The sequence below is a fragment of the Neodiprion pinetum genome, chromosome 2, assembly GCF_021155775.2.
Source record: "Neodiprion pinetum isolate iyNeoPine1 chromosome 2, iyNeoPine1.2, whole genome shotgun sequence".
NCBI classification, from domain to species: Eukaryota; Metazoa; Arthropoda; class Insecta; order Hymenoptera; family Diprionidae; genus Neodiprion; species Neodiprion pinetum.
In genome coordinates this window covers 35,875,815-35,901,480 of record NC_060233.1, presented here as the reverse complement: position 1 = coordinate 35,901,480, position 25,666 = coordinate 35,875,815, and the positions used below count along the sequence as shown (strand labels likewise).

General features: G+C 46.2%; 1 protein-coding gene across 5 annotated transcripts in view; it reads left to right on the top strand.

Moving 5' to 3' along the window:
* pdm3 (pou domain motif 3) overlaps positions 1 to 25,666 on the top strand; it is a 98,103-nt gene that overhangs the window by 12,514 nt on the left and 59,923 nt on the right. For all 5 annotated transcript variants that reach the window (XM_046611188.1, XM_046611193.1, XM_046611192.1 and 2 more), the window contains one exon: positions 2,640 to 2,932. In XM_046611188.1, the coding sequence (XP_046467144.1) occupies positions 2,669 to 2,932 (264 nt within the window). In that variant the 5' untranslated portion in view covers positions 2,640 to 2,668. The remainder of the gene's footprint in view (positions 1 to 2,639; positions 2,933 to 25,666) is intronic.

Genomic DNA, 25,666 nt, shown 5'->3' with positions numbered 1-25,666 from the left:
CGTAATATTCTTTGTTGTTCAACAATATGGCGTTGAAGTGATTCGGGTCGTCTTTCCTCGAACGAGATGAATCAGATGTGTGATTAAAACGGAACGATTATGGGGGGTTCAATTCTTGAAACTAATTGGTCAAAACCTTCTAGTGCGTCTGTAATTATCTAAAAAAGTTGATGCAATCACTACAAACAAGAGCTCGACTCCTTAGACACCCGATGGTTACGTAGCAGCATAATAATACTAGGGCTCAACACTAGACGCGTAATTAATATAATCCGGGCGAAAATTAATGGCCACCTCCCCATCCTTCACAAAGGGAATAACCCGCCGGCACACGTACCGGGGGGATACATAGGAGCGAGATGATTCTTGGGGGTAGCGCGGTCTGAAAGAATGCCGAAAGTTCGTTTAAAAATATACGAGCATATCCCCGCGAGACTACATATGTTCTTTCATGGATGCACCGCGGTGCGGGGGGGGGGGGGGGGGAACAAAGGGGGGCCATTTCTGCAGTCTGGCGGAATAAAGCGAAAATAGTAACCGTGCTCTTGCACAAGGAATGTTAATATCATACTGCGGAATAAATCATCGAGTATGCTGAGAGAAAGGAAGACAGAGCGAGAGAGAGAGAGAGAGAGAGAGAGAGAAAGCGAGAGAAAATAGAAAAAGCCGGTGAGCCGTAAGTGACAAACACGTATAATGAAACCGACTGAACTCGCCAAATGACGACCACTATAATTACTACTCAGGCCCATCCCGCGGGTTCTGCATTCCTGACGTTCCTCGGCCCGCTTTGTTTCCATCACGCGTGTATACGTACAAACGACAGCCAGCCCGAAAACTGATCCGACGATTTCCTGCCCGTGTTTTTCGACGAGTCATCTCGTTATACTCGTGATTATTATTATTATTTATTTATTTATTTATTTTTTCTTCTTTGAGAGGGGGGGGAGGGCGGCTTTTTTATCAACCTCGGTCAATACGCGCGGTGCACGGCGTTAAACATATGCCCGACTTGTCACTCGGCTTTGGGAATGACACGCGTTTTGACAGGGCTTTGCGCGGATGTGTGCGCGAGTTGAAAAATGAAAATTGCTCGCCTCGCCGGCGGTATCGGGCGGGCGAAATGATCCATCCATCCATCCGTCCATCCGTTCGTCATACGCGCGGACCGACTACCATTTGAAAAATAAAATTTTGGACACCGGCCAACGCAAAAATAGAAGCAGATGTTGTTGGTTGCGTTTCGAACGCGAACGAGAACGAGCCTTAAGTCGGCGGGACGAAGGGTGAGGACGGTATAGACAGTCTGCAAGTGGAAAACCGGCTCTTAGCTATCCTTTATATTATATAGAATTCTCGGTGATTCCGTTGCCCTTGAATTCTCACTAACCGTACGCGTTTAGATAAAAATAATTACACCGCCGGTTGGGGAAGAACGTGCCGTATGTATGTAAGCAGAGAAACGGCCTCGCGTGCCCGAAGAAACTTTTTTTCCCTCTCTCTTTCTCCCTCTCTCTCTCTCTCTCCCCCTCCTTCTTCTTCGTTTTATTTCTCATTTCTTCTTTCTTTGCCTTTGAAGTCGTTGGTGGCTAAATGAACTCCTTATAATTTCTCTGTCTGCCTTCTTAACAGATGTTTGCTCGCGTTAATTATATTTAGCATATATTCAAATGAAATGAATCGCGTGTACGTTTCTCGAATCGCGTTACTTTCGCTCACGTATCTTCGTATATATGCATATATATATATATATATATATATATATATATATATATATATGTGTGTGTGTGTGTATATGTAAAATGTACATGTATGACGTAGGTACAAGTACGCGATTGCACTCAACGCATTGTATCCATTGCAACAATGTATTGTATTATGTACGCATGCATATAATCAGCATTGCAAGAGCTCGGCAACGTTCGTGCAGTATTTTTCCCGCACGTTCAACATCGCGATTCGAGGAGAATAATTCCACCGACAGTCGAAAATAATAATAACAAGTTTATCATGTTTATCATCGTCGTTTCATCATCTCCGCGATATATTCTCAATTATTATAGATCGGAATCGGACAGTAAGAGTAATTACACGCGAAGCTCGAAACTGGATAACTACTTTATGTTACGGAAGCCACCGCAAGCTTGCAATTAGAACCGCGCGATTATTTTCCCGCCATCCTCCACCCGCCCCCCCCCCCCCTTCATTTGTCACGGCATGGACGTACAAACACGCGGATGTGTAATAACTGACGCGATCCGGTAAAGATACGCCCCCCCCTTCTTCCCCTACCGCGAGTCAAGTGTTTATTCACGTAAAGCGAGGAATAGAAAAAGTAAGCTCGCTTTCGGTCTAGGTACAATATACAGCGGAATACGACCGGCGAGGATCGTAAGAGGAAGGAAAATCTTTTTTTTTTTTTCTTTTTCGCTTTTTTTTTCGTCACATCTTTTGGTCTCCGCTTACTTCCGCCGTTGTGAAAACATCCGTGTGAGAATCCCAATCCGTCCTCTTTTAATCACCTCTTCCGCGGGGAAACTGGAGAAATAAACAGCGCGAAGCAGCGGCAGCAGCAGCTAAATCTCCGCCAACTCTGACCGGATCTACGATAATCACCGTTTCTCTTGTTCTTACCGTAGATCGCGGAGATTCGGGATGCGAGGCTGACATGGCGGAGGGCTCGGCCGAAGAGGAACAGAGCAGCACAGCGGCACCTGCCTCGCCCCCAGCTGACCTCCGGACCCTGAACACCCAGCTGTCGCCCCCCTACTCGCACCATCATCTTCAGCAACACCTCCAGCACCGGCAGCATCGCAACATGCTGGCGACCGCCGCCCCGCCGCGGCACAGTCACAGCCTCATGTCCCATCAGATCAAGACGGAAGCAGACCTGGACCCACCCTGCGACGTCCCGCTCAACCTGAAGAGCGAGGTGAGTCGAATTATTCCTTGTTCGTACATATCGTCGCTGGTGTATTTTCACAAGTAGGTAGGTATACGCCTTGATCGATCGATCGTTTCCCGTTCGACCTACAACGAGCCGGATTTTCGTGGGTTCAACGGCTTTGCTTCGCGCCGTTCCAAATCTTATACGATCCGGTCGGTTTTACGAATGACTTCACTGACCCAGGTCTTGTTAGCATAATGTTCGAGCCGAGAGACAGAGTAGAAACGCGGAGGTGTCCTGACTGCCTGAAAAGTCTGTACACACCGAGATAATGGAGATACGACGAGTGAGATCGAAATAGAGAGAGAGAGAGAGAGAGAGAGAGAGAGAGAGAGAGAGAGAGAGAGGGAGCGTGAGGGGGGAGGGAAAGACGGAGGAGAGTTCAACAGCCCGGTGATTTGGTAACCGAATAATTTCATTCCTCGATTCCTTATCGAGTTGTTGACAAAATCGGCTTCCCGATTCAGGCTCGAAGATTATTTCCTATGCATGTATTTAGTGAATAAATCTCGTGCTGCAGCTTTTTTGGCCTGGTCCACTTCAAAGAGAGATAGATACACGTATAATCGCGGAAACAACGACGGTCGCTGTATAAACTTCCGGGTTTAATCGCTCGACGCGACGAACAAGACATTATATTAATTTCACGCTTTCGGCGAAATTGTTTACTGGTTTACCGTCTAACAGCCTATACGCATGAATTATGCGGAAAATTCTTGGGGCTTGACATGTTTCAACCGGATTCCACTTCCACTTCCGCCTCTGAAACTTCTAACATTGTTTCTATTTTATATTCAAAGCGTTTTGTTCGCCGTATACATGCACGTCTACAGCGCCACGGCTCGTCCATCCCCTGCAGTCGTAGCTTCGGTCAGAGAGCTTGTCCCATCGTTGAGCGCTTGTACACATAAAGTTTGATCGCCTCTGCCGAGAAGAATGTTCGTGCAGCGCAGGGGAGGCGGCGAGGACAAGGTAAAAATGCCTTTGGCGAAAGGCGGCAAGGGGTGTAATGCAGATTCCACGGATCCGGACGAATGTTGATGCATCCAGGTGTATATCCAGGCGTCCCGGATGTATACTCGAGGAGTTATTCGCGTGTGTGGAACGCGCAGTCTTGGGAGTTGCCTCGTATATACCGTGTTCATCCATTACGCTATTATCCCCTTGGCAAACGAACCGTACTCTCCTCATCCCCGCTACTGCACGCATAGACTTAATACCCACTGCTAGCACGTGTCTGGGCAAGTAATTTACGCTCGCAGAAACGTTGAAAAGTAAGCTTGCTTGACCGTCGTTCGCTTCGCTGCGCGGGTCAAAGGTCGGACGTTTTTTTCGAGGTTCAAGAGTGGAAACCATGAAAATGTAAGGGGTTGATCGAACGTTGGAAATAGACCCCCCTCGTTATCTCGACAATCGTCGTCGCATTAAGCCGCGTGATAATTTTTCCGATCAGTTTCAAAAAACGCGTGTGCCTGCACGGACGAAGATATTTATCATCTCTGGTTGTATTTCACCCGTGGAAGCTTTTAACGGCTTTCGTTTTTTTTTTCCTTTTTTTACAATTTCACACTCGGCTTATTTCACATTCCCTTCGGTCGTATTCTTGTCCTTCATTTCTTATTCAACGACGCAAAGTGCGAACTACGATACCTTCATTCGCCGCATTCCTCACCCGAAGGGTAATATCCACTTTGCGGTTCAAACTCGGTGTGGTGTGCTTATAAGTGGGCCTGTCAGGAAGTGATTGAAGGCAAACGATCGACGCATGCCCCGTGGGCCCGTACCGCAGCTGACTGCACTGCGGGCATCGTAGAAGCTGCAATGACGGGGATGGGATGAAAGAACGTCACCTTCTCATTCGCTTAACCCCCGGGGCTCGTTTCACCCGTCTCAATTGCGTCTCGATCGGATTTCACTATTATTATTACGATTATTGTTTGGTAGTTGTCGGTGGCAGTTAGCTGCGCAATGGTACGATTCAACGACGAATCTCGCTTCGAACGGGGGCAACTCTTCTCAGATGCAATATTCATCGACGGTTGCAGCAGCCTTCGGACCTCTCGGTTTGTCGGCGCCGCGGCCGTAAATAAATCCGTGCTTCTCACCTGCGAGCTTGCGACCACCTACACCGATTACATTTTCTATTCAAATTTTTGTTACCATCGCAATCCGGACGCTGCGCGATAGTCGAATTGCGAGACGTAACAAATTCGGTAAGTAGAACGGATTTCGCAGGGGAAGGTGAAAATGGACTAGTGAGATTGGATGAAATTGCGTTTTTGACACGTACGCGGAGCTTTTTTTCCTCATTCTATCGGTACGTCGGAGGGGGGGGGGGGGAGAGAACGAGATGGTTTAACAGGTGAAGCGGCAATAGGGTGGCGGGGGTGAAGCTGAAAAAAGCAATATTCCGTTGTGCGGGATAGCTCATTTATTTCTCCGGGAATATCGACTGGACGGATGGTACGTTCGGCGGTGTGGGATGCGTTTCTGTGTGATGGAATGTTTATCAATATATATTAATCTCAGAGATCGGTCGGATAGCTTATGCAATCACCACGGTTGTTCCTTTGTACGATTAAATATGAAAATACTATTTCAATTCGCCACTGTGTACGCGGTGTACGCAACTCCCTCAATTCGCCGTTGTGCCAGGGTACGTATATGTGTATAATATCATCGTACGCCTACGTGTATATGTACGTACACGCACACACCATAAATTCGTCGCATTCAATCCGTTCGTACATCAATAGATCGCGCTGCCGTCCATTTTTCCATTAGATTGAAACTTGATTTAATTGAAAATCTGTCAATTTAGGAAAAACCTACTACCCGCTAGATATAGTGCAGCTTATATCGACGTTCCGTGTGTTACTCGGTGCTCGTTGCGATTCGTTGAAACTTCCGGTGCGTCGTTTCGTAGGTACCTACCGATGACCCTCAGCCGCGCCAACAACATTTTTGTTTTTTAATTCGAAATCCGTCGCGTAAAACCGTTCGATCTTCTACGATTATCCGTACAACTGACGCGAATCGTAATACTTGGAGTACACTTACGTGTAGCTCCTTCAACGATAATCATGATCAATCGCGCGAAGTGAGAACTTGAGAAGAAAGGGGCGTAATCAAAGTTTTACGATTCTTTTCAAGTCCCGAGAAGAAATTGAATTACCTGGCTTCTTAGCGCCGAGGCTAGAGTGCGAAATTCGATTCTTCGTTGGAGGAATCTTCTTGATTTGCGCGAAGGTGTAACGCGTGGAATCCTTCCTTCCTTCCTTCCTTCCTTCCGGTCTGCAGGGATGCCCGCGATCCGAAGGTTCAGCCGTGTTTGGAAGGGGAGTCGAGCGTGCAAGGGTGGACACGCGTTGACCTGCAGCCTCGGATTGAACCTTGGGAAGGTTTTAAAGTCGAAAGTAGTCCCGAAACTCCGTAGAGCCTCGGACCCGTGCACACAAAGTGCGAACTCCCAGGCGGTGCCAAATAACAACGGGTAGTCGCATAAACAAGAAGACAAGACAAATACCTGGTTCGCGGCGGCAGCGGTTCGGGACTCGGAGTGGACAGAGTCCGGTTCCTCCCACTCTGATCCACCCCATGGTCACGAGAGGCGGGATAGACGCGAGGGGCGGAGGGTGAGAGAGACTCCGGTGGTAATTTCACGGTGTCTTGCATCCCTGAGCCCGTGCCATCCACCCCCGTCTATTCCCTCCGCGGTATATCCGACACCCGCGGAACATTATGACCGACGCCCGCGCCGTATGCCGTCGCTCTCTGCTGCATTAATTATGCGCGAGTGGGTATGCAAGAACAATCATTGACCAGCGCTCACGTGCAGGCAGCAGCTGCGATCCTTCTCCTCTGTACGGATCTGCTAATTGGAATCCGGGAAGTCCGACGAGTAAGCGTCCAACGAGTGCGTTTTACGCAAAGTCCGGCGATACACGCGACTTGTTCCGTTCCATTGCGAACGTATCCGAATAAGAACCGGGTTTGATTCAATTTTCCCCAGGCCTTACAGTCCCGGGTCACTTCCCGAGGGCTACAAATTTACTTACCTACGTATGTATACGCGTACGAACAGCCGATCCCTTGGCCCTTGGCGGTGCGCACTGCTCTGACAAATTATACGGGCACGAACTTGGGGACCCCGTGCCTTCGGAGTTTTTCTTTGGCCTATCCGCCATCCGAATCATAAATCAAATTATCAAGAGAGATTAGATTTCTGTTTGGCTTCGGTCGAGTTCGAACGTAGATTTGCCGCTGCCGCCTAAAGCTTCGGAGTTTCTGTGTGTAGCGTAGTAGCTCTGTTCCGCGAGGTCCAACATTAGTTAACGATTAATCAAGGCGCTTGTAGCTCAACATATATCATTAAACTAGTTAGCGAAGTAGGGTCGGCCAAGTGTGCTGACCACTGGCTCTCCCCAACTACCCCCGAACAACTCCACCCCTCCTCACCCTACCAAACCACCGCCCCACGGCGACGTGCTCGCCTAACAAACTAAACTCTTAGGACTGCCGACGCCGCCGAGTTCTCACTCAACCTCGACACTCCGGTTCCCCACGTCTGAGCCCCGGGATCTGATTTACTCGTTGAATTAATAGTCATCGTGTGGGGATGGCCGCATTTCGCAATCAGTTTAACCGTCGCCGGAGTTTCAACTTCTGCAACCGTGGTTCGTACAAGGTGCGGATTATGTTTAGTTATAGATGTAGGGGCAGCAAAGTGTACCAAGAGATCTCGGGAGGGTCGCTTTCTCATCTTGGCAGGAATTATTCAACGGGAATGTTGCTCGAGATCATTTGAATATGACAATGCAAACGATCCGGTCAATCCATCAACTGATTTTCTCGTATACTCGTAAACATCGAATAATATCCGTCTGTGTAATATCTGTGGTATAGGTGTAATACATCGAAGATATTCCGATGTTAATTTCGGTGAGAAAAGTTGGCGAATCACTCTCTTCCCTCGACGTATATACCGTAAGACGCGAACCGTGGCCGCATTCCGTATTCAAATTCGGTTGTCAGTTTACTGGCATCTTCCCACGGGAGTAAGAAATCGATCAGTGATTTCCCGCACAGTTCCGGCAAAGGTTCGACTCGTTCAACGCCCGTAGTTTCAAACTACCACTTCCCGACCTTCTTCCTCCCTTTCTTCGTTTTTTTTTTACAATTACGCCAGCTCGCCGAAAGCTCAAAGCACGGTGCTTGCAGCAACACGCCAACCATTGCGAACCGTTTCTCCCCCTTATAAATCCTCCGTAGAAGGACTACGCGGGCACTAATGTACGACTGTTTGCTAGTATAACTTGGCCCTGACACGAGGAGCGGGTGGCGGTCGGCGGGCAACGAAGGTTGGGGTGCTTGTCCCACAACGGAGCTAAGCCAGGCTAAGGCTGGCCCGACCAGCCATTCCTCACTACCCAACACACAGCCCGGCGATGCGCTTGTCTTTGCTTCTTATCCCTGAGTAAACTTCACCACCAACGGTTCACGAGTGCTCGACCGAGATAGAGATTCGTCGATGCGTTTATACACACCCGGGTCACCACAGTCAGGGTCTCTTTTCACATCCACCCTTTTTCGCCCATCGTTACACGTATCTATTCTCACGCGTGAAACGGCAGGAAGAAATCCCAGATACCCGAGAGCTTCGTCTGTCGTTTGACCACCGCTGTCCGGATCCAGGAGATGGTATTAAACTGCCACCAGCCACCCTTCCTCCGGAGAGACCAACGACGCTGCAAGGTATACACGTGCACATGTGCATCTCCGGCAGGGCGAGTCAGGCCGAGACCAGGCACCGGTGTCCGGCGGTGTCGTCGGCAAACGTTTGCTCGCCAAACAAACTCCCGGTGCATCTCTCCGCGTCCTGCAGGACCTGCAGGACCTGCACCAACGCACACGCGGACACATACACGGATTCCGTTTCCCGTCGGCAAATGAGACGGTTCTCTCGTCCTAAGTACAGATTTCACGGAAGGCTGCTACCGTCCGAAACCTCGACGTGTTCTCATCCTCGTCTTCTGGAAACGTTCACGTCCACTTCGGCGAATGGTCAAGACAGCGTGGCACAGTTCGCGTACGGCACCGAGACGGAAATCTGTTGTCTACAGTTTAAATTAACCGTCCATCCCTTGTAGCGCAGGACTCTTGTACGGTCTGGTCGAAAGCATTTGTGGTGCGGGACGCCCCAGAGTGCCTGTGATATCGGGTTACGATTCGCGATGGTTTTTAGATTTCGGGATTAAAGTCATCCCTAGATATTTTCATTCGCGTATAGTCGCGATCGGAAGGCCGACGACTACAGCCGGTCAATCCTTGTCCCTTGAAACTCGTCCCAAAACAGTACCGCGACTACGCCAGCAGGGAAACCCGAAACAGAGCTAATTCGCATGCCGAGGATTGGGGAGGGCGAGGGTGGCGAAACTTTAACCGGCGTAGCGTTGAACCCCCGCGTATTTAGGCAACTCCTTGTGTTTGTCCAAAGAGGATCCTCCGTCGAACCCTGGACACTCCCCAGGGATGAGAAAACCGGACGTACTATAACTAGTGCCTATCTCGCGGACCGTCCAAGAATAAGATAATCCGTTGGCATACACCGTCCGAGACTCCCCTGTATTAATGTTTGCGCTGATATCTGTAAATAGCTATTACCAGTCGGTTGGTTCCTCGCGCGGGGTTCGGTGTATCTCAGATCTGGAACGAACCAACCGGGTATAGTCAGTGATGCCGCGCAGCCTCTTCTCGGGCTTACGTCGTGTTTGGATATTAGTTGACCACCGGGATTGGAAACTTGCCTAAGGCCTTCCCAGGATTATAGAGCTCTCGGACCTAGCTCGGCGAAGTGACTTAGCGACGAGAGTCCTTGTGCACCGATTTGCGGTGTTGCAACACTATCGCGTATACATATACCTGCAATATGTGAAATATCGTTCAGTTTTTCCACCAGGTAGGTCTACCTTTTCCCGGATACTTTTTACCTCTCGGCACACGATGAGATACGTGTGTAACGTCTGACGGTGTGCCGGATCAGAGTTTTTCTTTTTTCTCTTCTATTCCGCGTTGTGTTTATTATATATATATATATTGTAACGTGGCATTTTTGATGCCCGTTACAAGGGGCTCCTTGAACCTTGGGCAGAACCAAAATTTAGGAATTTCCGAAATTGAGTCGCGAAGTTTTTGCAAAATAGGGCCAGGACTAGAGTCACGCATCCGAAACTACGAGAGGGGACACCTTAGCGAATAGCGTAAGATATTTCAGGTATTTTTGTTTTTTTTATTTTTCGAGCTACAACGGCATCAGGCAAGAAGTCGACACCGAATTCGAGGAAATTGCGAAGTGGCGGACTAGCGACAATCGCGAAGGAAGGATGTCGAGGCTGCGGAGGGGGAGCCGACAAGCAGTTGAGACGAGAAGTTTGAGTATTGAGTTTTGGTTGCGTTTGAAATATAGGAACGTTTGCGGATTCGTTTAGTCGAGATAAGTAGGAAATAAGCTTTAGGTTAAGTTATGTTGTCACGTTTAGATTTAGGGGAGAGCTATCGAGCATATCCCCGAGGAATAACGCATTAATGATTTCGAGGCGTGTTAATCACGCCAGGCGCCCAACAAAACTTCGCGATATTGTTTTTAGATTCAGGGTACATCGTGGACGCCGATTTATTGTGCACGCGGTAAGTTCTCGGTCATTTTCGCCGAGTGACCGAGGAGCGGAAAAAATCCACGTCAGAATATATACATATAGATGTATATACATACATACATACACACGTACGCATGTAAGGTCTTGAAAGCGTGGATAATTGGGCGTCTGCCACGCGCAGCATAAAACAAAATCAAATCACGTCTGGGCGAACACTAGCATTGGTGTTAACTGGACGACGTCGAGTACGTGTATGCGCTAATAATTCCGTTGCAAACATGTATCTAATGTACTCGTTACGACCTGCAGGATCCTTCCTTCACACGGAGATCAGTGCGGTCGGGTCCGATTCGAAATCTTGGACCAAAGCCAGCCAGCGAAACGAATCTACGACCGTATTCTTTCGTCGTAATTTTATTTATAGATCGAACGGTCGAAGGATCTTGAGGCATAATCGAAGCTTTGCCACACGTAAGTCATCTACGGCTGCGTATGTCCTTTTCGACAAGGTGCGGAGTAATTTCATCGATGGATAACCGGACGGGATGTACTATGAGGTTGCGGCACGTTCGATTTTATCCACGTGAGCGGTAGCTGATCGGACGGATCGACGTATTATAGCCACTCGACACGACATATTTAAATTATACTAGGTTGTAATCAAGCCCGTATATACATGCACACATATATGTGTGTATATATATGTATGTGCGCATTGGCACCCCGGCGTAATTCCACCAGGAAATTGTCTTTCGAACGGGTGATGTGCGTAATCGAGGTATTGGCGCAGGTATATAATAATATAACCCTGCTGGCCGACTTTACTACGCCTGGATCACAACTCGGCGAAATCGCCTCCAGCCTCCCGAGTGCGTGCAACTTCACACACATATGCAGACATGCGTCGTTGACATTTATGCACCTGTAACATAACTCGCCAAGCTCTGTCCCCGCATGCTTCAACTAAACTCCAACCAGGCTTATACTTGTCGATTTATCCCGGTGCCGCTGTTATTTGAGGACAGGTGCTTGAGAAAAAGTAACACTTCAAGATCTTTCGTTTCGGTTTTATTCTGCTACATTTATGTCCGAGTATTTCGGGTCCAATAAGTACACGAAGTCTGAATAACTTGATAGACATCTGAGGTTGACAAAATACGTCGAGGAGCGCCGGATTTGCGTAACATGTCGCTGTCGTGTTCTCAAAACAGTCTGGTCAATTATCGTTTGTTCGTTTTTTCTGCTAATTTCGTTATCGTGGTACGTGGTGACGATAGAATGTTTCGAACTGCATTACAAACGCTTCGAATTCGTTGGATCTTTCCACGTCACACCTGTGGCTACGGATTGTGGTCTGTGCGAATGCACGCACGCTGGAATGAGAAATGCCCGCTTCTCGCCGGATCTTTATCGTTATGTTAGCCCTGCGTTTCAAATTGCTCTGGGCAAAGTAGCGAAGCTACTGAAGCGCCAAATTCGACCTGCAAAAGCGTAACGCGCAGGTCCGTGTAGCTGATTATTAACAACTTTGACTATCTGTAACTGGGTTGTAATCAAGGTGTGCAACTTGCTGTGCTAATCGATCGATCCGACCGTAGAATGCTAATTAACCGCTGAGAACACTTCGGCGCAAAATTGGTTTTCGTGCGAATAACGTGTCTAAGAATACGCGGAACGTACGGAACGAGAAGATTCTCAAACCGAAGAACCGTTCAGCGAAGTTGATGCATCTTGTTTTGTACGTAACGAGGACTTTTCTTAACGCAGAGTGAGAGACGGTATGCACAATGCACATACAGCGATACGCGACATAACAGAGAGGACGACGATAACAATGAAACAATGAAGTTTCCCGGGGTCTAGTATCGCCGCGCGGTTACGACTGATTTGGGTTTGTCGTGGGTATATCTCGACTGCCTTTTATTAGCCCGGTAAAGCTCCGAACGAGCTTCACCCTCGCGGGAAAGCCGGGCCAAGTTAACCAGAACCGAGCGAGGTAACCGAGCCCGCGAATCCTGAAACGAGTGCCTACCTAACCTTGGTGTAGGTACCAGTCGAATACGGTGTAACGCCAAGTATGGATGGGTTACGGTGTGTGTAGACGAGGGGCGAGCACCCCGCACCGTTTGGTGCTAGGTTCGGGGGAGGGGAAACGCCGAGTTTATACCTATAGGTATGCGGCGAATTGCGAGTAGCAGAAGTGCGTATTTACGAGCGTTTCCGACCATAAACCAGCCTCGGCGCTGATTTTGATACATTCTCTCAACCGAGTGGTATCTCACGCGCGAGGTGGATACGACCTATGCAGCAGCCGTGTTCACCAAGAATTTATAGACACTTGAAACAGGATAGCTAGCTAGCTAGCTATCTTGCGTTATATTCCTATGCCCGTGAAGGTATGTTGACCTTCCGATACCGATCGGCGATGCGTGCCGAAGTGCGGTGGATGCGGCGAAACTTTATCCGGAACAGATGCTGAGAAAAGAGTTTACCTGTCGTTGACGAACGTCTGTTGGGTACGGCGAAACGGATGTTCCTTTGTTACTGTCAAATTTTAGTCGAGCCGAATAGTGATCGACGAAAATTTGGTAACAGTTAACGAATCACGTACGCGTCGTTGATCGGTCAACCGCTCTTTGATTTTCGCGCGCGTTAACGTTGCAGGTATTTCGTGTAATAGGGGCTGCTGTAAGCGCGGTTGTCGGTTTATAAGCGGTGTCGTTTTAACGCCGATCAACAATTTCCCTTTGACGATCCGCTGACGGGTGACGCGAAAATTCAATAGGAAATAGTGTAATTAATTATATACGTAATATCCCGGAAACGAATGACAAAGTAGATACTCGATATATAACCTACCGACCGCGTGCGTCACGAGTCTGTGCGCGCGCGTGTGTGTGTGAGTCTAAACATCACGCCTGCTTCGTGTGTGAACCTCATCTACCCCGCATGCGGTGTTAATCGACATCGATCGACGTCACACATCGTGCCACCACCCCGATAACGGTAAGTAAAATAAAGTTTACAAACCCAACGACGAGATACGTTCAAGTCCCAGTTCCGTATTCCGTATAATTCAAACGAATTTTCTCATCGTTTCTCTTTTTCAAATTCTTTCTATGCCATGTCCTCTCTCTTTTCGTTCAACAACGCGCACACGGAATAAGCTTTTAGGGAAGAACTGTATAAAAATATATTCGTGACATCATTTATATTTGTATAATGTGAATAAATGTACAATGCCGGGGAATCGAGGGGATTCGTATATTTTTTATGACATACATGTGCGTGTATGCGTATGTATATATATATATATATATATATATATATATATATATATATAAATATATACATATATATATATATAGGTATACGAAATGCATTCTTGTGCCGACTGGGCAATCCAATGCAGGCACGCGTGATGATGCCACAGTGGCGAGATCCGGGCAGCGTAAACGCTACGTCGACGAACTGTACCCGCATATTTATATAATACATATACCTACATATATCGTAATCACAATATTATACCGAAATTGAAAAGGACGGGACGTCCACGCGTATAGCGTCTCTATTTTAACGGCTATCCTGCAGGAGCTTCGACGGTAACCGTCCGAAATATTCATTACATGTTATGACTGTGATAAAAATTTCAATGCGCATTTCGCTGCCCCTATACAGACCTCTCAGTTTTTCGTGTTTTTATTTATTTATTTATTTTTTTTTTGCTTTCTTCACCCTTTTTTTCATTTTTTCATCCCGCGTGTATAATTATTTGAAAACTGATGTCCCAAGCCCTCGTGGCTAATTACCACACCGGCGGCAAATGGCGGTTTGGAAAGTTTAGGAATAAAACCGCTATAACCCTGCACCTTATTATACTCAGCTAGATGGAATACTCGCGAAACTCTAAATAAGCGGGTGACTCGCACATTAGCATAATGTATGTTGCAATTATATTGTAATAATTGCCAAAGTTTCCAAGGAGAACTTGTTCAATCTACGCGTCGCGATTTTCGCTATATCGTTTCACTCGTCGTCGTTTTACGATTACAAAACTATCGCGTCGCAGAAAAGATTCGGCCGTAAGCACAGACTTTTCATATTGTACCCGAATTCTTCCACCTTTTGCGACTCCTTTCTCCGAAAACAACCTGCAGTCGTACGCAGGGTACAACCCGCACCCTGTAAACTCGTATAACCTTACACACCCCTTCGATGCAACATGCTGTTGGGTGAAAGTAGGCGGTAAAAACTTGCCGGTTGTGTTTTACCTGCCTCGAAACGCACCGCAGCCGTGAATATTATAAGGGAAGTGGGGGATATGCGACGGGGGTGGAGGAGGAGGCTAAACTTTCCGTTTGCGAGGGGTTGAGAGTCGCTCGTTCGAGGGTGGCTGTTGAAGTTGGGGCGTCGCAACGCGTCTGTAAAGTTCTCGCCGAGCTTTTTTTTTACCAAGAATTAATCACGAGGAGGTGGCGACTGTTCTTCTTATTAAACGGCTGCAACCACAGCCGTTTACATTCGCTCCGACACCAGCAGCAGCAGCAGCGGTAGTCGCGACATCCGGCAATTCAATTTTCACACCGAGAGCCGCGCGATTTGGGAAAATCCAACGCTGCCCCGAATTCGCTCGAATGGAAAGTTGATACCCTTCTTACCGGATATCCGACACAATAATCGACGGGAATAATTTAGGAGCGGTAAAATTAGCCACGATTATTTTGATTTACCGAACGCGAGGTGGGAAATATTTACAACGGTACGTTGTGTTGTTATATCTTTGTTTCTAATTGACTTATAATACGTCAATTTTTACACGTATACGCTTCAATTTGCGACGTGCCCTTTAGTCGTAAAACTTGCGTAGAGTTCAGAAAGACGATCTACGTTTTTTTCTCTCTCTCTCTCTCTCTTCTGTTAGAAACAGTTATACTTTCAAAGCATACACGTATCCTGCATTTGTGTGCGTGTCGGGGAAATTGTGACAAACCATGTGATGCCAGGTGGAAAGCACTTGAATGTATAATACTTGTAAATTCTTTATACCTGTATCAGCATGGATGTCCGAAGAGTGGCGTTGATTGTCAATTTATTGTTACTTGTTCCAGTTTTATTTTCCATTTTACTTCTTTCAACGCTAACTTCCTTGATCGTGCTCCACGTATAACGTATCGTGTCGATGAATACACGTGCTCGAATCATGCAACGTATGTATATAAAAACATACGAGTTCGCTTAGCTGTGTAATAGGCATAGGAACCTGTCTATTTTTATTGAAGGTAGGGTAATTCCGTTGACGCTCAATTCTCACACGAGTAGCCGACCGAAAATAATCTGCGAGGTGGGAAAATATATGTCAATGATAAACATACGATTTTGCCAGCGATCGGTCGATTATTCTTTACGACTCGTTATATTTTTAAGCTCTAACGCCAGCTATGACGGTTCCGTAACCGATGCCTCTTCGCTTATTCTTTTTCGACTCTTCTAAAGTTACACGCAATGTGTAATACATGTGAAACTACAAAGACGTGGATAAATCGCCTCGAACCATTTGCCGTTACCCTATAATTACGGTTTCGCAATTACGATTACCTAATGCATTATTCAAGCAGGCTTGTCGGATCGACGAGTTGCGTACTTCTGTAACTGATCGGGGAAATAGAGTTCAAAGTTTTTAAAAATTGTTCGAAACTTTCCCAAAAATCCGACTCGAGAACCAGATGTACATATTTTTTTGTTCGAAACTGTTCGAAACTTTTGCAGAAATCTACCCGGAGAACCAGGAGAGGCGATGATGCGTTATTTATTTATTTAAAATTTTTTCGAAAAAAACAGTCGAACTCGATTATTTTCAACGTGAGACCTAATTAGCGACCGAATATTACTTCGTTATGCTACACAAATTACGGTCGGTTTTTTTTCTTTTTTTACACAGCTATGCGCTGTTACTTTTCATTCGTGAAAATACAGAAGGCTTCAACTTCCGTGGCAGTTGGACATTGTAATCGGAAAGTGAGCGTAGAGGATAAATAATTACGGCATGAGAACCGTTCCCTGCAACGGCGTGACCCCCCAAGCCAAACCGGGTGCATATAATGCGGGTCGCTGAATCATTGTTTAGTTTTATATTTCATCCGCGTTGAGAAGCGTTTTTAGAACGAGGATTAATCTATATACGTTCAACTGATTATATCGTGTGTCTTTCATGCTGCGCATTAACTGCATGTTTGTACGACAATAATCGCGTGTCGAAATTGTGCGACCTCAATTTACGATTTTTATGTGGTATATATTAATTATTGTTATTGTTACTGTCATTATTATTTTCACCACGTTACACGCGAAGAAAAGCCCGTTCTTTTTGAATTTAAAGAGAATTATTTAAGCCCCGTGTTTTTGTAATTCGAGGTTGATTTTCTCAGCTCGGACAGATCCGAAATTTCCACCATTTAATTCTGCCTGCCTACCTACGCGAATACGAACGTCGACAGCTAATTCCACGTCATCTTGATTAAAAATCTCTTTCACTATTCGCCGAGCAATAAATGCCAATTATTTTGCGAAAAATTGAATATCGAGGTTCGAAAGCTAGCATTGGGGTTTGAAACATTTTTTCCCCCCACCCTTCGCGTTATACATACTCCACGTGCAGGGGTGGAGAATATGAATTAGATCTCTTATCTGCAATTATTGCTTTTCAGTCCGCTTAGTTCGAAAAATATCCCGTTCGCAATCCGGGCGAATGTTACTCCGGATTTTACGAAACGTTTATAGGTATACGCAATATTACGCGTTGTTCGTGACATCTGCGAGGCTTTACGCCAACCTACCGATTGCATCTGCATTGCCGATGCATTGTATCGTATACCCGTACACACGATACTAGCGTCAATTATTTTATCCAGAATAATCAACGAGGCCAATATTATTTTGCAAAGTCGTCGTGGAGAAGAGCGCTGCACCAACTGCGTATGCATGCGCGATACACACATGTGCCAACAACAGAATATACATAAATACATATATTGGCACGCTTTGGCGCGGGGCTTCGCCAAATTAATCGCCTTACACTTGGCCTTAGGACCCGCGGGTGCGGATTGTTTCTCAATAGGATTGTTGCCCCGAAATTGGGTTTGTACGGACATGCGGGTGTAGCTGGATTAGGAAATAAACAAGAGGCCAATTTTGGGGCAAAATTTTCTCGATTTCTTAAAAGTACATTTCCCGATCCCGGGTCACGATGATAGGTATAGGCCCAGGCACGATACGCGGCCGAGCTTAACCCTTCACTTCGGTTCGGCTTCTAACCATTTTTTCCCAACTTATTATCCGGGGCGGAAGTGACGATGACACAAGCTGCGATACGATACCCGCCCCCCTTGAACACTCACGCACACACACGCGGCCACGCACGCGGACATTACAGAGCTGAGCTGGAAATCGCGCGGCTCCCTTGCACCGTCATCACCGTCCGCGTGGTACCCGAAACGAGGGTGTATAATTTCAAGAGTTCCATTCCGTGTGTATCTCCTCCACATATTAGGCCCACGCATGTGCGAATATAAAATTCTGTCAGGAATAAATTTCTCTTTGTTTTCCGACCCTTCGCAGGCGTGTGCTTCACCTTTTGTGGGAGGGTAGGATTACGATGTAATCAGCGCGTATTACGCAATTCTGGTACCTACCTACTCGTAATGTACAGTCGTATTAAACGTGGTGAATATACAGATTATACGCAATACCCCCGCGTATTTCTGTACGAATATAATGCTGCGGTACCTGCCCGATGCAGGCTTACGTACAAGTATATCTGCCCGCGCAATAACGCTTCCTAAAAGTTGACTTAACTTTTCGCTACGGGTTGGAAAGAAAACGTTCGAATACGCATTCGCCGTGGTTATTGCTATTATGATCATTATTATTGATGTTGTTATCGTTATCGTTATTATTGTTTCCAATTAAAACGTGTCTGAATCCGTTAACTTTGGCGAATGGGGAAAATACAGTTTGAACAACGTACACCGCACGTTCGTTTCATTTTGCTTCGCAAATAGATTTGCCTCGGCGATGTAGAAAAATCTAATCACATTAATCGCAAAGGCACGCGTCTTTGGAAACTTTAATTTTATGATACCACATGGTCATTCGCATTGAAACTGTCATTGAAGTAACGTCTTCGGTATTCGTCGTGTGAAATTTGTGGGAATACTTTTTTGCTGTCCTGTAAAAAAACAAAAAGGCAAAATATTTAATAGGATTAAAAGTGGCAAAGATTGAAGCATAAATAAATGCAAAAAAGTATTGTATCTAGTTCGGAACCTTACAATGGTCGATTAGTCATTGCGATGATAAAAATGGTCACTTTTTCATAAATTAAAATAAATTTCGATCCATGTGACTACGATGAAGTTTGTTTTTGACAGTACGAAAAAATTCAATGTCTATAAAATAATTATCGTTCTTCTACAAGTGAAGAAATCTGTATTATCCCGCAGATGCACACGTACGGTTGTTCCGAAACTAACTAAAAGTTTTATTTACGGTCAAATCAGAAGAATTGAAAAATTCGGTAAACAAAGAGATCGGAGCAAAATTCTAAGAGACAGATAGAGGAGCTGGGTGAGAGAGAAAGAGGAAATGAGAACGGAAGAGGGAAAAAGATATGCCAATGGCTCTTCGACGGGGCAATAAAATTAATTTCGTTCAATTTAGATTAACTTCGTTTGTAATCACGTGAAAAATAAACACCCACGAGCTGGAAGATAATTCGAGTCTCCCCCACGGTTCCCCGATCCTCTCTTCCAATCCTCCGTCCATCCGTTCGTTCATTCGGTTGTCCGGTTCTCGGTTTGTCCGTTTCTCTCGAATCCGGAGCTGCAGGCCAGGCCGAGGAGCAGGAGGAGGCGTCCTTTTACTTTTTCAAACGTGACGTTTTTTGTGCTCCGGGATCTCCCGCGTACCCGCGCCGCGGTATCAGAAACGAAACGAGTGAATGCGGTGGAAATAAAGCAAAATAGATTAAAAAAAAAAAAAAGCTACCCAAGCTGTATTAAAAGGCTCACTTTGATTCTTGGATGAAAAAAACCACTATTTCATTAAAATTCTTTCAGCCATTTACTCCAAAAGTCCGCTCGGTACTTGCGCCGAACGCTCATTCAACCTACGACGTTACACCGCAACGCCACTTTCATCCACGTGTTATTTCTTATCTTGTTCTATTTCTGTCATTTTCTTTTTTTTTTTTTTGTTTCTTTTTATTTTTCTTTGGCTTGAAGGATTTTCACAACCGTAGAAAACACCGCAGTATTCTGTCCGTGACTTTTGTAAAATAAAAATGAAACGACTCTTGCGTTCTGTTGAAAGCAGAATTGTATACTGAAAAAAACGGGCATTTCGACGATTATTCCTTTTTAAATAATATTTCTCTGTTTTTGCGGGTAGAGTGACGTATATATCAATCGGACAGGGTTTGAAAATCGTTGAACAACAAAACGAGAAACGGCTGTAAAATTAAAACCGTATAGAGTAGGAAAAAATAATCAGATTTCCACGTATATTATTAACGGCCTCGCCTGCCTCCCCACCTCTCCCCTCCCCCCCCCCCCCTCCCCCCCATCCACCAACATGCGAGCTTTCGTACTGCCCTCCACGGTATACAGGCAAGCACACACATGGAAACGCCCCGCGTGAGCGTCGAGAAGCTGGCAAACTATTGACTTCAATCAGACCGACTCTCCCTTCAACCCCTTTCGCTTCCCCGACGCGCCCCCGCCTCCTTCACCCCCGCCGAGCCCCGTGAATTCAACTCATCCAACGTGAATTCGAGTTCACGTGTGAATCACGCGTTTGTTCGCCTGCGTTTGCGTCGACTTTCCCCCTCCGTCCTTCTCTCTTGTTCTCTCCTTCTCTCCTTCTCTCTCTCTATGGTTCTCTTCATTCCCGCGTTGCAAGGGTGTGTGAACGAGGGAGAGAGGCAGGAAGGGGGGCGGTTGGGGGCGGCTGTCCAGGGCAGAGAATTTATAATACGAAAAAATACTGGAAATATCCGGCCAGTCTACGCGCTGGGCTAGTTTAAGTTAAATACGGTCTCGACGTGCGAAATATTCTTTTTCATTTGTGCATTTCTTTTTTTCATTCATCTTTCCCGCCTCCCATCCTGACAATATTATCAGTCGTAAAAGCATATTCGATTACTCTTATCTTCGCCGAGTTGACGTATTATTGCAGTTGCGCTGTGAAAATCGAGTGGAAGTTTAAGACTGGGAGTTAGTTTTCGGCAAGTTCTTACTCGCTTAATCGGAAATCAGCGGTAATTCCGGGATCACAACCTGGTTGCACAGTTATTCGATATTTGTTATGCATCAGAATTACGGCGCTGGAATATCACGATTGCATGCAATTTCTGATCAAAGACCGCAATTGGAATTGCATATACATGCGTCAAAATAACAATCCAAAATAGCAAATGAACTATAATGACTTGGGAACTTTTTAAAGTCAATTACGTCTATTGTTTGATCGACTACCAGGTCGGCGCACGTCAGTCACTGTGACCTTCGAGAAATTCTTGGACTCTGTATATCTACCGAAAAGATGCCAACTCTGCTAAAGAATACTAGAAAAGGTGTTCCTAATCAGACGCTTGCGACATCCGCGACAGAAAGGCACTGTCCTCGATTGTATCTCGACTGTGTAACCGTCACAAGTATACACATTATACGTCTTGTTGCAAAGGGTGAAATCACCTGTTTTATTCCCCTCGTCGTTATCAATGATTAGAAATAATGATTCAGTAGTCGTCACTGATAAAAGCGGTATAAAAAACCAACGTTACTGTGAAAACAGTGTTCTTTCCGACTTTAAACTGTAAACACGCATTTTGCCATTAAAGCATTTTTCCAAACATTTAATTTCGCTGCCTGATAATTCGCTTAATAATCTCACAAACATGATCATTTATTCTCTAACCCGCAGTTCATCGCATCCGAGGTGCAGTGGAACTTTCGCTACGAGAAATTCTGCTCTCCTAGCGAACGAGGAAGTATTTTGAAAATTTGACGATCCGGCAAAAAAAAAAAAAAATGATTTTCAAATCGGCGGTGTCTCTCTCCGTCCACGGCGGCGTCACCATCGTCCAATCAAGGCTCCCCGCGGCGAGGCGAGCACATCTCTTTTCTCCGGCGCATATCGAGCACCAATCAGCACGCATAATCTGCGTGCTCATTATTGTCGGCTGGTAGGGTTGAGGGAGCTCGGAACACCCCGGCGTTCATTATAGAACCGAGATGGCATTGTTTGCGGAACGAGAGGGTGAGCGCTACGCTACCCCCTAAATGTGTTATCCCTTTCCTGTCTCCTCGTACTCCGTTGCACGCGATATATACCGGTCGGTACCTACACCGTGTAGCAGCCGACGATGACTGCGACGATGACGACGAGCTTGCATTCTCTTCTTTCTACCGATATTCGCTTCCTGCAGTTGAACTCCATACTCGTTCTCCGCGATCCATTTCATTGCGAAACTAAGCCACTTTACCCTCCTTGTCCGTATACACGGTAGGTATAACTTACAATCGATGCTGCGACAGCAGTTTCCTCTCGATCATTTCCGATGCCTCTTTCCTCTTAATCGCTTACTCCAAATCGATGTCTGGGGTAGTAAATGACGAATGAAAATTGCCACCGCGTTCTTTCCTATCAGAATCAGCCCTGCACTTCGCGCACGGCGAAATCTGGTCGCGAATTATGTATTTATGTTACCTGCGCGTGCCGTCAAGCAGTGCGATTATCAGTGCCTTTCTTCGCGAATAATTGCAAACAAGAGAGTCGGTCTCGTTTCACCCTTCTCCTCGCTCGCAGTTCGTTCATCGAGCCTTTTGCCGCGCCGGTTGGATAGTCGAGGTGAGTCGAGGCGAGGCGAATAGGGTGGTTGAACTTGGCCCAACCCCCGACCGAGGGCAACTGCTCGGAATCGAGGAGTACGTGTTACCCTTGGAATCCCCGCTGACAAAGCGACAACAACGTCTCGGGCATGAAACCGACCCTCAAAATTTTCCCCGCCGAAATTCGTCTAGGTTTAATTATTGACCGTTATAAGCTGGAATTGGCTAGTCGATACGATTGCGAATTTAACAGAACTTGAACGGCTCCTTGACAGCTTGAGGTTTCAGTACCACGTGTTTGCGGAAATCTGATTTCGAGTACAAAGTACACCAACTTTTCAATGTCAAGTCGCAGAAATCTCACAGCAAAGAAAAATGTGTGAATAAGCGGATAAATTTTGAAACAAAGTGATCCTGTTAAAGTCCGAAGATTGACTGTTAATTGCAATAATATTCGTATACGTATAAAGATTGTGAAACATTCGATGACTGAGTATTACATCGGCATCAACATTTCCAGGGTGTATAAGGGGTGTGAACGCAACTCCGTTACAATATACATATATGCATATTGCACGTAATACGGAAACGTTGCGATTCGGTGAATATCTTTTGATTTTCTTTTTTCTCTCTTCACTACAGAGTTCAGCAATTGAGGGCAAAATTTGCAGTTTGCAAGTATGCGGACAGTTAGGCGCTCCAGCCTCTGCCTGTAAAACTGCATACGGGTGCACCCACATCGGTGCAAGTATAATATCTGGCGCGGACAATAATGAACGAGCCACGCTTTATCCGGAACGCAATCTGCACACACTTAGTCGCGCCCGGTGAAAAAAAATGCATATTCATGCGCGGCGCGAGTACACAGAAACCCGGGCATGCGAAATGAATCACACGTGTGTATTTTCACCGTGCTAGCTTTATTATTGCAAATTTCGAATCGTCATACCTACCGCGACCGAACTCACTCGTTCGCTCTTTGGGGGATGACACTCGACGATTCGTATGGATGTATCCACCCCGCGGACAACGAACAAAAAAAAAAATTTTAAATCGGGGGAATAATATTATCGCCCGGAAAACTCGTCCCGAATCAAGCCCGACGTTTTCGCTCCTTCAATTTCCCGTCATCGTATTCTCTAATTTCTCACGCGGATGCATTACGCGTGTAATTGGCGAAAAGAACCTTCACCTGCCTGCGGCAGTGAACGAATCGTTGCAAAGTTGTTTGAAAACGAAATCATTTAGCGCGGGGGCGGCACGCGTCAGGTATAAGCTAGCCTCTCTCGAGCTTTTCTTCTTGTTTCCGTGGCCGCAGCGTCGACGAGAGCGAAAGCTACGCTCCCTCGCCTATTTCCGCCTCCGCGATTTCACTCTCTTCCTCCTCCTCCTCCTCCTCCTCCTCCCTCCCCGCGACACCCAGTCACTGGGTCAAACGTACCAAAGGTGCAGCTAGCCGCAGAACTCCGTATATAGTTTCTCAACAAAATGTCGCATTAAAGTTTTCATCCCCCCCCCCACCCCAACCCCTCCACCCCTTCGCGATCGGACTTCTTATTTTTTTACTCTAGCGTATAACATATGCGATACTGAATTCCGTTTGTTGTCCTCGTAAGATTTGTACGGCATTCAGAAACGTTTTGTTATAAAAATTGACATTTCGTCACTTTCGATATAATCGTTATTATAGGTAGGCGAGAATAGTCGACTTTTTTTTACGTATGCGGACAGTTTTGGGGGATTAAAAATGGCGAAGGTCCGATGTAATTGCGAGTGCGGGCAATGGTTGGAAAGGACGGACTCCCCGATCCCGAGTCGTCCCACTTTTTCCACAGCGTGGGCGAAATCGCGCAAACGCGTATATTCGGCAAGTGTACAAAACCTCATTACATGGTGAAAAATCCGAAAATTGCCATTCCGACGGTCCGGGTTCGCCGTTAGAAAGGTTCCGTCCACCCGCTTGTCCACCCCTGGCCTCGCTACTAATCAACGCCCCTCCGGCGCCCCGCGTGCAACCGCCTCCACCGATCCTGCAGAGGGTCCTGTCCCCCCGTCGACGGCCCCCTTACCAATTTATACCACTTCCAATCCAGCTAAACAAAAAAACCCTTTTTCCCAATAGAACGCGCAAGCGAGCGAATAAATGAAAATGAAATGGGGCGCGAGCTTGTGTGAATTTTCTCTGCGTGTGCTTGTGTGTTTTTTACGTTTCGTTGTATGCGCACCGCCGATGCGCCTGTACAGCCTTACCGTTCACGCATCGTGTCTGCGTGCGTGTGTATCCGTAGACACATACGGTATACATGTGTATAGGCGCGCATGTGGTACGAGAACTGCCAACTACCAGCACTGCGAATGAAGAGCCATTCTTTTGTCCGATCGAAGCACAACTCGCGATAGCTGCTCGATCCCAGATCCTGCAGAGACTGACCGAGGGTAGACTCGGATTTTTCATTATTTTCATCGCATTTTTTTTCATTTTCAAACGTAGGTACAGCTAATTACATACCATCCGTTCGAAAAATTCTGTTGAATTTTTCAACAACAATCGGAGGTAAATTGTAAAACGCGGGAACAAATACGGTCGAATGAAATAACAGAAATCGGAATATTTTGAAACGCCACAGATTGTCCTCGTACAAGATATTTTGCCAATTTTCCAAATCAGTCTCTGATTACAGCGATGTGAACAAAATAAAAGAAAAGATTAAAGAAACTTTTTTTTCTTTTTTTCTTTTTTTTTTTTTTGTCCATTTTGCAGTAACAATTTACGATGAAAAGGTGAAGTCAAAGGGAAAAAGCAGAAAAAAAACACTGCTATACTTACTTACTCTCACCCCGGCGCGTGTATATCGAATTACAAAAATGTCAAATCCGCATAAAGTATCACAGTATACGTGTGACGGGAACGAAAATACAACCGGACCGCGGATAAAGAAATACCACAAAGCTCGGGGCGAATGGCCGTTTGGTTATGCGGAGAGACAACTGCTCGCGCGTTACTTCAAAGTTGACGTTATTATGTTTGATCTAATGAAAAGCTTGGCGTATAATGTATATTTATGTCTACCTATGCTGTACCAGCGTCTATCTATAGGTATACATTGATATGTATAATGCCGGTGCGCAGACACAGACGCGTAACCAGATGAGTTTTATTTGCGTGCGCTTCGTCC